The following is a 16,264-nucleotide window of genomic DNA, read 5'->3' on the forward strand; positions in this document are numbered from 1 at the left end:
CCTGATGACATGTGCCTAAGGTGGTCTAAGTACAGTTTGGTTTTACACATTTTAGGGAGACATGAGACATCAATCAATATATGAAAGATGTGGGCCGGGCGCAGTGGCTCACGCCTATAATCCCAACAATTTGGGAGGCCAAGGCGGGCAGATCACAACATCAGGAGTTGGAAACCAGCCTGGCCAACATGGTGAAAGCCTGTCTCTACTAAAAATACAAAAATTAGCCAGGTGTGGTGGTGCGTGTCTGTAATCTCAGCTACTCGGGAGGCTGAGGCAGGAGATTTGCTTGAACTCGAGAGGTGGAGGTTGCAGTGAGCTGAGATAGGACCACTGCACTCCAGCCTGGGTGACAGAGTGAGACTCTGTCTCAAATTTTAAAAATAAAATAAAATAGGAATATATGAAAGATGTACATAGATTTGGTCTGGAAATTCGCACACCTCAATCAGGGAGGAAGCTTCTAGGTCATAGGTAGATAACAGACAAACTGTTGCATTCTTTTGGAGTTTCTGATTAGGCTTTCACTGAATTTGTGATTTATAGGAATAGTCACTTATGCCTTAGTCTGGCTTAGTGAAACAATAAGACAAAGGAAAAAATCAGATATGCATTTGTGTCACATGAGCAGAGGGATGACATTGTGTTCTGTCTGTCCTTTGCCCACAAGGAATTTCCTTGTAGGTAAATTTTGAGGAAGGTATGTAGCTTTTAAAAATCTTTGTAGCTGGCCGGGCGCGGTGGCTCAAGCCTGTAATCCCAGCACTTTGGGAGGCCGAGGCGGGTGGATCACGAGGTCAGGAGATCGAGACCATCCTGGCTAACACGGTGAAACCCCGTCTCTACTAAAAATACAAAAAACTAGCCGGGCGAGGTGGCGGGCGCCTGTAGTCTCAGCTACTTGGGAGGCGGAGGCGGGAGAATGGTGTGAACCCGGGAGGCGAAGCTTGCAGTGAGCTGAGATCCGGCCACTGCACTCCAGCCTGGGAGGACAGCGAGACTCCGTCTCAAAAAAAAAAATCTTTGTAGCTATCTTATTTAGGAATAAGGAATAAAATGGGAGGCACATTTGGGGTCCGAGATTTATTTTCCTATTACACCTCCTTGTAATATCATTATAAGAGAACTGCAAATTAATACGGATTTTTTCAAATAAGTTAAAGTAGCAACTACTTTGTGTGTGTGTGTATGTGTGTGTGTATATGTGTGTGTGTCAGGATCTCATTCTGCCACCCAGACTGGAGTGCAGTGGTGTGATCATGGCTTATTGCAGCCTCAACCTCTCCATGCTCAGGTGATCCTCTCACCTCAGCCTCCTGGTAGCAGGGACTACAGGCATGTACCATCATGCCTGGCTAATTTTTGTATTTTTTGTAGAGACAGGATTTTGCCATGTTGCCCAGGCCAGTCTCAGACTCCTGGTCTCAAGTGATCCTCCCACCTCAGCCTGCCGAAATGCCAGGATTATAGGCATGAGCCACTGAGCCCATCCAGGAAGTACTTTCATCTCTTGAGTATATATTATAGCCTGTGTCACAAAAAAAAAAAAAAGAGAGAGAGAGAGAATGTACATATTCTAACACAGATGGAACAATGAAAATATTTACTACTGTCAAAAAACAAATTTGGACATTGGTTAGAAGAGATTCTATTCAAAAAGTATATTGTGGTAGGGAGAATGCTCTAACCACAAGATCTGCAAATGTTTGAGTTACAAGAAACGGGCTTTTCTTTTCTCTAAAGAAGGAAGCAAGGCTAGAAGGCACCAGGTATGGAGCAGAGGATGAGCATCTGCTGTGACCTACTCAGGGAATTTTGTTTGTTTGTTTGTTTGTTTTTTTGAGACAGTCTCGTTCTGTCGCCCAGGTGGGAGTGCAGTATCACGATCTCAGTTCACTGCAACCTCTGCCTCCTGGGTTCAAGCTATTCTCCTCCCTCAGCCTCCCGAATAGCTGAGACTACGGGTGCGTGCCACCACGCCCAGCTCATTTTTGTATCTTTAGTAGAGACAGGATTTCACCATGTTGGCCAGGATGGTCTCAATCTTTTGACCTCATGATCTGCCCACCTTGGCCTCCCAAAGTGCCGGGATTACAGGCATGAGCCACCGCACCCAGCTCAGGGAATGTTTTATCCTAAGGTCAGCCTACTCTTGGGAGGGGATATTAAGGAGGAGAAGTTGTTCTAAATCACAGTGGCCAAGCGTGATCAAGGAGGAGAGGCTGTGAAATTTCAGTGCCCAAGAGTGACCCAATAGTCAGAGACCTTGAAGTAAGAGAGAAGCCTAAATAAGATTTGATTAAGTCAAGTAAACAAGCATTGTTCCCACTGATCAATGTGGATAAACAATTGAGTAATCCTTGGTGAGACAAAGGGTGGGAAATTGGAACTTTTTCCTATGTAAGCAAAGAAGGTATCGTTAGACTTGAAGTACTCTGGGGAAAGTGGGGTTATTTGAACTAAGCTTTTGGGTTGGGCAGAGGAGTGGTTTCTGGTAGGTTTTTTTTGTTTTTTGTTATTTTTCCCCAAGGCACAGTCTGAAGAGGTCTCGAGAACATGTGACCTTCTGGTGGGTCCTTCAACCTTTGCTATTTACTAGTTTTACAGTGCTGTGGTAAACTTCAACATTGTCAGCACATATTATAACATCAAACAAAGATTTTAAAAAATAATAAATACACGTCTTCTACTTGAAAAACAGAACTAAAATAGTAAGAACAGGCCCTGCGCGGTGGCTCAAGCCTGTAATCCCAGCACTTTGGGAGGCCGAGACGGGCGGATCATGAGGTCAGGAGATCGAGACCATCCTGGCTAACACGGTGAAACCCCGTCTCTACTAAAAAATACAAAAAACTAGCCGGGCGAAGTGGCGGGTGCCTGTAGTCCCAGCTACTGGGGAGGCTGAGGCAGGAGAATGGCGTGAACCCGAGAGGAGGAGCTTGCAGTGAGCTGAGATACGGTCACTGCACTCCAGCCTGGGTGACAGAGCAAGACTCCGTCTCAAAAAAAAAAAAAAAAAAAATAGTAAGAACAATAGCAGACTGCTCTTTACCTCAGTTTTTGAATGACATTGAAGGGTCCTCAGTGTGCATTCTGGCTGTGTGGTATTCATTTCTATCACATGCAAGACACTGATTGGTTCTTGTTGGAAGATACCGCTCTACATTTCCAACTTCAAGGGTCTCTGCAACCATCGAATGAAGCAGAAAGCCCGGGTCATATTAAGGAAAATATTGTCCCCTTATACATTTTTCTGCTGATCATGGGAAAACGTATTCTCACAGCTTCAAGAATTCTTTGGTCATAATTTGACAATAAAAACACTAATTTATATGTCAGATCCATGTCACATCCTCATATTCATCTAAATTTTCTTGACATCCTTTTTGGTACCAGCTGAGCCCTGATGAAGGAAGATAATTCAGAAACATTTTCTCTCATGATCAGAGAAATAACCTAATGAGAATAAACTTTTTTTGATTGGGTGTTTTTGTTTTTTGTTTGTTTTTGAGACAGGGTCTCTCTCTGTCCCCCAGGCTGGAGTGCAGTGGCATGATCACAGCTCACTGTACCCTCCACCTCCTGGGCTCAAGCTGTCCTCCCAGCTCAGCGTCCTCAGTAGCTGGGACTACAGGGTCACGACACTGTGCCCAGCTAATTTTTTTTGTATTTTTTGTAGAGATGGGGTTTTGTCATGTTGCCCAGGCTGGTCCCAAACTTCTGAACTCAAGTGATCCTCCTGCGTCAGCCTCCCACTGTGCTGGGATTACAGGTGTGCACCACCATGCGCAGTTGAAAATAAAATTAAGGTGAAGAAAGTTGTTCTCTGTGACCTCAGGGGAAAAGCTTTAGGTAAATTTGCATTCAGATTGCTTATAGAAGAAACATACAGATGTGGATGAACTAGATACTACTTTAAAAGTCTTTCTAGCGCCAGGTGCAGTGGCTCACGCCTGTAATCCCATCACTTAAGGAGGCCGAGGCGGGTGGATCACGAGGTCAGGAGATCAAGACCATCCTGGCCAATGTGGTGAAACCCTGTCTCTACTAAAAATACAAAAATTAATTGGGTGTGGTGGCATGTGGCTGTAATCCCAGTTACTCGGGAGGCTGAGGCAGGAGAATCACTTGAACCAGGGAGTTGGCAGTTGCAGTGAGCCGAGATCACGCCACTGCACTCCAGCCTGGGCGACAGAGTGAGATACCGTCTCAATCAATCAATCAATCAATCAATCAAGTCTTTCCGTCCATAAAACAGCTGTTGGAGTAGGTAGGTAGCCAGGCATGAGCAGTTAAGGAAAGGAATCTTTAGAAACAGAGCCCAGTGACAATCCCCTTGTGACAGCAAAAGCATGACAGTGGCTACGTTGCCTACACTTGTCCTTGTGGCTGGGCTTGTCTGGCCCAGGAAAAGAATTATCAGGCCCTAGCCAGAAATAACCCAGCTAGCGGATTTTCCCTATTAAGAAGCATGCACACTCCTCTAAGAATTCACCCTAGAATGGCCTTTTGCTCATTATAATACTAAGAAACACATCCTCCTTTTTTCAAATATGATTCTAGAAAAAAATAAATAAAAGCCACACCCCTGGGTGGAGATTTGAGATGCTAATGAGACATGTGATGTGTGCACTGGCATGGACAGTCACAGCACATTCCTGCCCAGAGGACTTCCCGGAACATGCTTACTAATAATGCCTGTGCACGGCCCCTTCATGAATAATCATGTCAGGTTCTCATTAAAAGGGTCAGGCCAGCATTAGTAAGGACAGACTCCTTCTTTTCAGGAGCCCACCCAGTTCTGTTGTTCAAGGTGTCTCTTCTTTCTGAGATCCAATCTCTTTAAATGAAGGGCATTTACCCTTTAACTCTTTCTGCACATCTCTTGACTGAATCCAAGAAGACCAAGAACCAGAGGACTTCCACACGCCTCCAGGTAACATCTGGTGTTTTCACCGGGTTACCTGGTTACCTGAAGTGGTTAGCAAGGTAAGTGCCCAAAAGCTGGTGCCAGATTCTCTGGTTGACGATCTCTGCTTCTTTCAGCACTGAAGAACCGCCTGCCCTAATGCAGTTCTTGCAGCTTTAAGGGGAGGGGTTTCTCCTCTCAGGCTCTGTCCACTAACAACTGCCCCGTACCATTTCCCTTCAGTCACTGTCACTCTGCTCCCTCTGGCTGATTTCTCAGCTTACCCTGAGGGGTGATAAGCAGAGGAGGGAGGACTTTAAACTCCACATTGAGTAGATCTGAGACACATAGTGACCATTCCTGTAGGAGGCTTATAAAAGTGGCAGGGAATATGCCTGGCTGTGCAATGACTGGGGAGTTTCATATGTTTTTGTGTTTTTTTGGGGGGGGGGTACAGAGTCTCACTCTGTCACCCAGCCTGCAGTGCAGTGGCGTGATCTCAGCTCACTGCAACCTCCGCCTCCTGGATTCAAGCGATTCTTCTGCCTCAGACTCCAGAGTAGCTGGGACTACAGGCGTGTGCCACCATGCCCGGCTAATTTTTGTATTTTTAGTAGAGATGGGGTATCACCATATTGGCCAGGCTGATCTCGAGCTCCTGGCCTCGTGATCTGCCTGCCTCTGCCTCCCAAAGTGCTGGGATTACAGGCGTGAGCCATGGTGCCTGGACCATATCTTTTTTTTTTTTTTTTTTTTTTTGAGATGGAGTCTCGCTCTGTCGCCCAGGCTGGAGTGCAGTGGCGCAATCTCGGCTCACTGTGAGCTCAGGCCATTCTCCTGCCTCAGCCTCCCGAGCAGCTGGGACTACAGGCGCCCGCCACCACACCCAGCTAATTTTTTGTATTTTTAGTAGAGACGGGGTTTCCTGGTGTTAGCCAGGATGGTCTTGATCTCCTGACCTCGTGATCCACCCGTCTCAGCCTCCCAAAGTGCTGGGATTACAGGCGTGAGCCACCACGCCTGGCCCTGGACCATATCTTTTAACTAAAACTACAGTCCTGTGTTAAGTCAGCTCTTATACTTGCCGTTCATGGCTGTTCAATCCCCTGAACACAATATGCCCCCACCAATGCTTAATCTCCCAGGTCACTCTGCTTATTCTTTGCTGTCCCTCTCCTTGCCGCCGGGATTTCATGAATTCTTCCTTTGGGTGCAAGACCCTTGCAGGGCCTGCTCATCCAGGACCTGCTGCGTTTGCTTCATTGCCAGGCACCAAAGTCCTTTGAGGGCCTATGCTGATGTTTATACTTTTTTCCTCAGAAATGAGACTCAGCTTTGTCCTTTCCCTTGCCTCCTTTTTCACTGGAGGGACCAGCACTGACAGGATGCTTAAAGAAATCCCCCATCTCGGCCAGGTGCGGTGGCTCATGCCTGTAATCCCAGTACTCTGAGAGGTTGAGGAGGGTGGATCACCTAAGGGCAGGAGTTCAAGACCAGCCTGGCCAACATGGTGAAACCCATCTCTACTAAACATACAAAAATTAGCTGGGCGTGCTGGCACACGCTTGTAATCCCAGCTACTTGGGAGGCTAAGGCAAGAGAATTGCTTGAACCAGGGAGGCAGACGTTGCAGTGAGCCGAGATCACAGCATTGCACTCCAGCCTGGGCAACAAGAGCGAAACTCTGTCTCAAAAAAAAAAGAAATCCCTCATTTATTATTGGGTCCGTGTCCACCTGACTACTCTTCAAAAATGCCTCGTTCTGTGACTTCTGAACTGAACTGCCTGGCTCCTCCAGAGAGTCACCTGTGACCACTTCCTTACTCCCTAGTTTCTCTGTACAACCAGGGTTTCCTATGGGCCACTGGGGACTTCTTTCTTCACCTCATTAGGCCATTGTAACAGACCCATGAAGTACTCAGGTTCTTTTTGCTTTTTGTTGAATAAGCTGATGGAAAATGCTTCTCACATTCCCCTTGCTGTTTATGTGATCATATAATGGACCTAAAAAACCAGAATCAATGGCCCAGTTCACTGACTCTGAGCCCCAGGGGGCTTCCATGCTTTTTAAGCATTTTTTTCTGTATAATCCCCGAGGAACCTTTGAAGAGTGGGGGAAGATATCACATCTTTTCTGTTCCTGTAATCATTAGTATTAGCCCAATATCATCATGTATTAAGAAGATCTAGGCTGGGCACATTGGCTCACGCCTGTAATCCCAGCACTTTGGGAGGCCAAGGTGGGCGGATCACCCAAGGTCGTGAGTTGGAGACCAGCCTGACCAACATGGAGAAATCCCATATCAGCCGGGCGCGGTGGCTGACGCCTATAATTCCAGCACTTTGGGAAGCCGAGGTGGGTGGATCACGAGGTCAGGAGTTCAAGACCAGCCTGGCCAATATCGTGGAACCCTGTCTCTACTAAAAAATTAGCCAGGCCTGGTGGCATGCATCTGTAATCCCGGTTACTCGAGAGGCCGAGGCAGGAGAATCACTTGAACCCAGGAGGTGGAGGTTGCAGTTTGCTGAGATTTCACCATTGCACTCCAGCCTGGGTGACAAGAGAGATATTCCAGCTCAAAAAAGAAAAAAAATGCCATCCACAGTGGCTCATGCCTGTAATCCCAGTACTTTGAGAGGCTGAGGCGGGTGGATCATCTGAGGTCGGGAGTTCGAGACCAGCCTGACCAATATGGAGAAACCTAGTCTCTACTAAAAATACAAAATTAGCTGGGCATGGTGGTGCATGCCTGTAATCCCAGCTACTTGGTAGGCTTAGGCTGGAGAATCGCTTGAACCTGGGAGGCGGAGATATGGTGAGTCGAGATCGCACCATTGCACTCCAGCCTGGGCAACAAGAGCGAAACTCTGTGTCAAAAAACAAAACAAAACAAAAAACAAAAAACAAGCCATTCAGGAGTTCAGACAAAAAGGTACTGCCTGCTCTTGACCCTTTCAGTAACCAACAACCATTATACCAACCAGGGTCAAAAAACCTGATCAAAACCTGGAGAGATGGGTCACCTGGGTCTCAACTCGCTATGGAAAGGCCCCTTTACTGTCTTACTTTCCACCCCAACAGCTGTCAACATTTCTGGCATCTCCAGTTGGATACATCAGTCCCGAGTAAAACTGTGGGAAGGTCCCGAAGAACCACAGAAGAACAACAGAATTCAGCACCTGAGCATTCTTGTGAGCCACTGGAGAACTTAAAAGTCCTAGTCAAGTCAAAAGATAAGTAAAGCCTTCTCTCTGTTCACCCAAAACTAAAGTCAGTCTCAGTACCGGGAATCTTGGTTGCGGTGGCATTGGTTATTCTCCTTATTTGGACCCACACTTGCATGCCACCTGAAGTCCCAATAGCCTGTTTTATCACCAAACACTCCATCTAACCATTGAATTATTTGTCTCTCCTATTTTCACCACTTTCCTTTTGCTTTCACAAAGCTTAAGGGAGAATCAGCTATGACACAGAAATTCCTTTTCCTTTATCTTTCCCTCCTTCCCATGCCCCTACTCTCACAGGCACAATGGAGTGAAAATTCCCTTGTCAATTTTTCCAAAATTATTGCTTCGGGAAACCATCTAAGCAACTGTTGGATCTGTCACAACTTCATCACCAGGTCCTCATCTTACCAATATATTTTGCTAAGAAATTTTTCTTTAAACCTAACATTTGGTTCAGGAATCCCTGAAGGCCAACACAAATCTGTTCCACTCCAGGTTTCACTTGTTAACTCAGCGTACCAAGTCCCCTGCCTGGATCTCACTCCACCTTTCAATCAAAGCTCTAAAACTTCTTTCTATTTGTACAACTGCTCTTCTCTAAACCAAACCTGTTGTCCATGCCCTGAAGGACACTGTGGCCGGAAGAGCACCTCTAAGGAGGGATTCCCCAGTCCCACCATCCGTCCCATGAGCTTTTCCCCAGCAGGCTGCCACCCTAACTTGACTCACTGGTGTCCAGCGAGCCATAAACAAATGAACGATTATCGAGACAAGTCACCCCAAAACCGCTGTGCAGCTTGGGAAGGAAAAGAGCTAATCACATGGAGGGTTCTATATTCGCTTCCCAAGGCACACACTGTCCCCACATGGCCAAAAACTACTGTTCCCCTGGGAGGGCCTCTATCCCCTACATGCAATCAAACTATTCCAGCAGTGTGGAAATCGCAGTTACACAAGTGGTTTGACAGCCGCATGCCCCGGTGGGCCTGTACCCCTCCTGGCTATGTGTTTTTATGTGGACCACAAAAAAATAAACTGCCCTTTGACGGAAGTCCTAAGAGAACCTATTCAACTCCCCCCGTGGCAAACCTCTTTACTTGCATTAATAATATCCAACATACGGGGGAATGTGCTGTGGGACTTTTGGGACCACGGGGGATAGGTGTGACCATTTATAACACCACCCAACCCAGACAGAAAAGAGCTCTGGGTCTGATACTGGCAGGGATAGGAGCAGCCGTAGGAATGATCGCCCCGTGGGGAGGGTTTGCTTATCATGATGTCACCCTCAGAAATCTCTCCAGACAAATAGAAAACATAGCTAAGAGTACCGGAGATAGCATCTCTAAACTCAAGGCCTCCATAGATTCTCTAGCAAACGTAGTCATGGACAACAGATTGGCCTTAGATTACCTCTTAGCAGAGCAGGGTGGAGTCTGTGCAGTGATCAATAAAACCTGTTGCGTTTATGTCAATAACAGCGGGGCGATAGAGGAGGATATAAAAAAGATCTATGACCAGGCTACATGGCTTCATGACTTTGGAAAAGGAGGTGCTTCAACAAGGGCCATTTGGGAGACTCTGAAATCTGCCCTCCCCTCCCTCAAATGGTTTGTCCCTTTACTGGGACCAGCAACAGTTATACTCTTACTTTTCCTCTTTGGTCCTTGTTTCTTTAATTTACTGATCAAGTGTGTCTCTTCTAGGATAAAGCAATTTCACATGGAGTCCCCCAAAATGGAAAGATATCAGCTATCTGTCCCTGGAGGCCCCAGCACCTACGAGCACATCTCTCCCTTGGATGCCAGTGGGCGAAGATTCCGGGAAACTATGGAGGGATTTCCTCTCTGAGACAGAGCAAGAGACGGAGACCCTGATGACTTCTTCGCCCCATGTCAGCAGGAAGTAGTTACAGAAGACCCACGACGTCCTTACACCCAAAGCTTTTCAGGGTCTCCATCTCTTGAGGAGGGAAATATTAGGGTAGACAGGTAGGCAGGCATGAGCAGGCAAGAGAGCCCTTGGGAAAGGAATCTTTAGAAACGCAGCCCACTGATAGCTTCCTTGGTGATGCTGCCCACAGTCAGTCAGCACTTCTCTAAAAACCCACCCTAGAACAGCCATTTGCTCTTTTTTTTTTTTTGAGACAAGTTCTTGCTGTCTCCCAGGCTAGAGTGCAATGGTGCAACCTCGGCTCACTGCAACCTCCACGTCCCAGGTTCAATCGATTCTCCTGCTTCAGCCTCCCGAGTAGCTGGGACTACAGGCATGTGCCGCCATGCCCGGCTAATTTTGTACTTTTAGTAGAGATAGGGTTTCACTACGTTGGTCAGGCTAGTCTCAAACTCCCGACCTCAGGTGACCCACCTGCCTCAGCCTCCCAAAGTGCTGGGATTATAGACATGAGCCACTGCACCTGGCTACTCAGAACACTTCTGAATGGCACGTTCATGAATAATCATGAATTTCATGATTAATCATGAAAGATTCTCATAAAAAGCATCTGCCCAGCCATTAGTAGGAGAAGACACATCCTTTTGATCAGCCCACCCTGTTCTGTCTTTCTGAGTGTACTGTTTTGATGACTGAAAGCTCCCATAAAAACTAAGGCACTAGCAGCCGGCTCATTCTTCTGAGCAGCCAGTTGAGTCTCTTCTTGATGACCTCTCGTTTTAAGTAAAGGTTACTTAACCATTTAACTGTTTCTGTGTGTCTCCTGACTGAATTCCTTCCTTGAGGAAGACCAAGAACTGAAGGATTCCCCACCCCTCGTGGTAACCAAAGGTCTATGAAGGATTCAGTGCATCTAAACTAGTAAATAGAGGCTGGGTGTAGTGGCTCACACCTGTAACTCTAGCACCTTGGGAGGCTGAGACAGGCGGATCGGGAGGTCAGGAGTTAGAGACCAGCCTGGCCAAAATGGTGAAACCCCGTTTCTATTAAAAATACACATATTAGCCAAACATGGTGGCAGCCACCTGTAATCTCAGCTACTCGAGGGGATGAGGCAGAAGAATCACTTGAACCCAGGAGGCAGAGGTTGCAGTGAACTGAGATTGCACACTGTACTCCAGCCTGGGCAACAGAGCAAGGCTCCATCTCAAATAAATAAATAAATAAACAAACAAACTAGGTTTTTTATTTATTTATTGTTTAAATAAATAAACAAGCAAACTGCACTCAACTGACCAAGAAATACTCTTTATTTATTAAATGTTGGGCAAATATAATTAAAGGCAAAATAATTTTCTTCTCACCCAGAAATCCTCTCCACAAAGGAAAACAATAAATTGATAATCCCAGCCCAGTTAGTGGCTGATAAATGCCTCTACCTTTATCAATACATGTTTTGAAGCAGTCAGTATCTATTTTCTCATGAAAGATGACTCTAGAGAACCTAGTCTTTGCTTTGCCTGGTAGGCGAGGAATACCTTAATCTTATCAGAAATATATAAATTGGCTGGGTGCAGTGGCACACACCTGTAATCCCAGCACTTTGGGAGGCCGAGGTGGGCAGATCACGAGGTCAGGAGATCAAGACCATCCTGGCTAACACGGTGAAACCCTGTTTCTACTAAAAATGCAAAAAATTAGCCGGGCATGGTGGTGGGCACCTGTAGTTCCAGTTACTCGGGAGACTGAGGCAGGAGAATGGTGTGAACCCAGGAGGCGGAGCTTGCAGTGAGCTGAGACTGCACCACTGCACTCCAGCCTGGGTGACAGAGCAAGACTGTGTCTCAAAAAAAAAAAAAAAAAAAGAAATATATAAATTATCTGGTTTTGCACAATATTTACTAAATTTCTCTACTCACCCACTGGGAAGACAGCACAATTTGAAATGGACACCACTCTCTTGTAATGGAACACAGACTCAGCTTCTGCTCCATAACAATAAATAGTAATAGTAATACTAAATGAAATATTAAGTGTTGTGGGAAGTCAGGGATCCCAAACGGAGGGACCGGCTGAAGGCATGGCAGAAGAACATAAATTATGAAGATTTCATGGACATTTATCCCTTCCCCAATCAATACTCTTGTGATTTCCTATGCCCGTCTTTAATCTCTTAATCCCGTCATTTTTGTAAGCTGAGAATATACGTCACCTCAGGACCCTGTGATGATTGCGTTAACTGCATAAATTGTTCGTAAAGCATGTGTGTTTGAACAATATGAAATCTGGACACCTTAAGAACAGGATAACGGTGATGTTCAGGGAACAAGGGAGATAATCTTAAATTCTGGCTGCCTGTGGGCCGGGCAGGACAGAGCCATATTTCTCTTATTACCGAAAACAGGTAAGAGAAATATCGCTGAATTCTTTCCCCAGTAAGGAATATTAATAATTAACAGCCCTAGGAAAAGAATGTATTCCCGGGGGGGCCTCTAAAACGGCCACCCTAGGAATGTCTGCCTTTATGCAGATGTAGAAAAGGATGAAACATGCCCTAGTCTCCTGAAGCACCCCCAGGCTTGCTAGGATTAGGAAATTCCAGCCTGGCACATTCTAGTCAGATAGGTTCTCTGCCCTTGAACTTTGTTTATCAATGATAAGTGTACACAGCGGGACATGGAAGTTCATTGGTGATTATAGTTTCGCCCTGACCTTGTGATCTCGCCCTGATCTTCTTCCGCCTTGTGATCTTCTGTTGCTCTTGAAGCATGTGATCTCTGTGACCCACACCCTATTTGTACACACCCTCCCCTTTGAAAATTGCTAATAAAAACTTGCTGGTTTTGCGGCTCAGGGGGCATCACGGAACCTGCTGACATGTGATGTCTCCCCCGGACACCCAGCTTTAAAATTTCTCTCTTTTGTACTCTTTCCCTTTATTTCTCAGACCGGCCAACACGTAGGGAAATAGAAAAGAACCCACATGAACTACTGGGGGCAGGATCCCCTGATAATTAAGTAGTTTCATGTAAGTATGTAAACAATTGATGGTTTGATATTATTTTCAGTTTTGCAATTGGTACAAATTACATAGAATAATTTTTTTCTTTCTTTTCTTTCTTTTTTTTTTTTTGAGATGAAGTTTCACTCTTGTTGCCCAGACTGGAGTGCAATGGCGTAATCTTGGCTCACCACAACCTCTGCCTCCCGGGTTCAAGTGATTCTCCTGCCTCAGCCTCCCGAGTATGCACCACTACGCCCACTAAATTTTTTTGTATTTTTAGTAGAGACAGCGTTTCTCCATGTTGGTCAGGCTGGTCTTGAACTCCTGACCTCAGGTGATCTGCCTGCCTTGGCCTCCCAAAGTGCTGGGATTACAGGTGTGAGTCACTGCACCCGGTCTTTTTTTTCTTTCTGAGATGGAGTCTGGCTGTGTTACCCAAGTTAGAGTGCAATAGCACAATCTAGGCTCGCTGCAATCTTCACCTCCCAGGTGGTAACTGTCATGCATCAGTCTCCCAAATAGCTGAGATTACAGGTGCCTGTTACCATACCAAGCTATTTTTGTAAGTTTTGTGGAGATGAGGTTTCACCATGTTAGCTAGGCTGGTCTCAAACGCCTGACCTCGTGATCTGCCCACCTCGGACCACCAAAATCCTGGGATTACAGGTGTGAGGCACTGTGCCTGGCCTCTATCTTAATTTCTTCTGTGTTCATAAGCTTGTGGCATACATGTGGCTCTGAAACAGAAAAGTGAAAGGGCATTTTATGAGCTGGGTATTGGGGATGAGAACCTCCCGATAACAAATGCTTTGGCCTCAGTGATGAGTGAGATGACAGTGAGTCTCCACTGTCCTACCTGGGAATCGTGCCTTAGGAATTAGAGTTTGAATTGAAAGAAGCCACCTTAATGGTGTTTGGTTGTTGTTCATTCTCCTCCAGCTGGCAGGAGATAAGGACAGAGTCCCCAAAGCTGCTAGAGAGCTTAAGGTGAATATAAAACATTAAAACTTCATTTACTTGAAAAGCCAGCAGCCAAGAAGCTGCTCAAAATTAATGCCAACGATGTCTTGCTTCCTGGCATTCAGGGACGTTCTTTTCCCCTAACCCTGACTCTTTCCTCCCTCTCTATCCCAACCTCAGTCACCTTAAGGAAATGTTGAGCATTCTCAACATTTTGCGGGGGGAAAGAGAGATTCAAACTTTTGTAGCTCTGTTGGTAAGAGGTCTCGCAACCACCATCAGAGGAGAAATGTCAGGTGCAGGAGTGTCTCAAGCCACCAAGACCTGTGGGACCAAGCATATATGGGGCCCGTAGGAAGAAGCCACTGAGCCTCCGGACCCTCCAGATGCTGGGAGGTACATGGAACAGTAAGCACTATTATGCTTGTATCAAGCACTCAAGGACAAAATAAGGCCACCTAGCTGTCCCAGCCTTCCCTGACATGATTTTCACCTATGGCTCTGGGTTTCTTTGGGGACCTTCAACATAAATGTGATTCCTCCTTCTCCTTCATAAGCTCAAAATAAGAATAGGTTTGCTAGCCGTCTTTTTTTTTTTTTTTTTTTGAGACGGAGTGTTGCTCTTAACGCCCAGGCTGGAGTGCAGTGGTGCGATCTCAGCTCGCTGCAATCTTCATCTCCTGGGTGCAAGCAATTCTCCTGCCTCAGCACCCAAGTAGGTGTACTGCAGGCGCCCGCCACCACACACAGCTAATTTTTTGTATTTTTAGTAGAGATAGGATTTCACCATGTTGGCCAGGCTGGTCTCAAATTCCTGACCTCAGGTGATCTGCCCACCTCGGCCTCCCAACGCGTTGGGATTACAGGCTTGAGCCACCACCCCCAGCCGGCTAGCAGTCTTTTTAAAAAGACTGGTGCCACTCCTGTTTACAAGACAATAAGAAGGCACCAAGACCTGCACCCACCAGCACCCCACCTCAGAACCGACCTCCAGGGCAACCATGCACACAGTCTCCAGAAGGTGCCCCCACCCCCGACACAGCAGCATTGTCTCTGCCACGGCGGTAAATGCCTGCACGGAGGCAGGGAATGCAGCACTCACTGGCACTTTGCTGCAGCTGCTGCCCTTCAGCTCCCGCAGCACAGTAGATTACGAGCCTTGAGAAGCCAGAGAACAAAGTCAGTGTGCAATACAAGCTTCTGAGATTTACAGCGTGCACTCCAGGAGTTGGGAGCTGAGCACTGGTGCCCCTAAAATCTTCCAGAAATAAAGCCGGTTGGCTAAATCCACCTTATACCACAATCAAATGCTCAAGGTCATCAAATGGGATAAAAGAAAAGGCCGGACGCAGTGGCTCATGTCTGTAATCCCAGCACGTTGGGAGGCAGAGGCGGGCAGATCATTTGAGGTCAGGAGTTCAAAACCAGCTTGGCCAACATTGTGAAACCCTCTCTCTACTAAAAATACAAAAATTAGTTAGGCATGTGGGTGGCACACACCTGTAGTCCCAGCTACTAGGGAGGCTAAGGCAGGAGAATAGCTTGAAACTGGGAGGCGGAGGTTGCAGTGAGCTGAGATCGCACCACTGCACTCCAGCCTGCACCACTGCACTCCATCTCAAAAAAAGGAAAAAAAAAAAGAAAAACAAACTCATCCAAAGGTCAGTTTCCTCAAAGACTGAAGGTAGATAAGCCCACAAAGATGAGAAAAAAATGAAGGCCAGGCGTGGTGGCTCATGCCTGTAATCCCAGCACTTTGGGAGGCCAAGGCAGGCGGATCACGAGGTCAGGAGATCGAGACCATCCTGCCTAACACGGTGAAACCCCGTCTCTACTAAAAATACAAAAAAAAAAGAAAATCAGCTGGTCGTGGTGGTGGGCACCGGTAGCCCCAGCTGCTCGGGAGGCTGAGGCAGGAGAATGGCCTGAACCCAGGAGGCAGGGCTTGCAGTGAGCCAAGATCGTGCCAATGCACTCCAGCCTGGGCGACAGAGCAAGACTCCGTCTCAAAAAAAAAAAAAAAAAAAAGATGAGAAAAAAATCAGCGCAAAACCCCTGAAGACTCAAAACGCCCCAGAGCTTCCTTTCCTAGAAACAAGCAAATCATCTTTCCAGCAAGGATTCTCAACTAGGCTGTGATGACCAAAATGACAGAAATAGAATTCAGCATATGGATAGGAATGAAGATCACTGAACTACAGTACACTGGGACCCGATGCAAGGAATCGCATTGGGTTTCTTTTTTTTTCTTTTTTTTTTTTTTTAGACGG

General features: G+C 46.5%; 1 protein-coding gene across 1 annotated transcript; it reads left to right on the forward strand.

Annotated features, from left to right (window-relative positions):
* Nucleotides 1-4,768: 4,768 nt before the first annotated feature.
* On the forward strand, nt 4,769-10,479 carry ERVV-2 (endogenous retrovirus group V member 2, envelope). Its single transcript, XM_025367025.1, has 2 exons — nt 4,769-4,989; nt 7,992-10,479. Exon 2 carries the CDS (start codon nt 8,375-8,377, stop codon nt 9,986-9,988), a length of 1,614 nt encoding a protein of 537 aa, XP_025222810.1. The 5' UTR covers nt 4,769-4,989; nt 7,992-8,374; the 3' UTR covers nt 9,989-10,479.
* Nucleotides 10,480-16,264: the final 5,785 nt, after the last annotated feature.

The sequence above is a fragment of the Theropithecus gelada genome, chromosome 19 (genome assembly GCF_003255815.1).
Source record: "Theropithecus gelada isolate Dixy chromosome 19, Tgel_1.0, whole genome shotgun sequence".
NCBI classification, from domain to species: domain Eukaryota; kingdom Metazoa; phylum Chordata; class Mammalia; order Primates; family Cercopithecidae; genus Theropithecus; species Theropithecus gelada.

Bases quoted from the DNA above. Each gene is read 5' to 3' on its own strand.
- ERVV-2 (XM_025367025.1), top strand. From the start codon at position 8,375: ATGACACAGAAATTCCTTTTCCTTTATCTTTCCCTCCTTCCCATGCCC.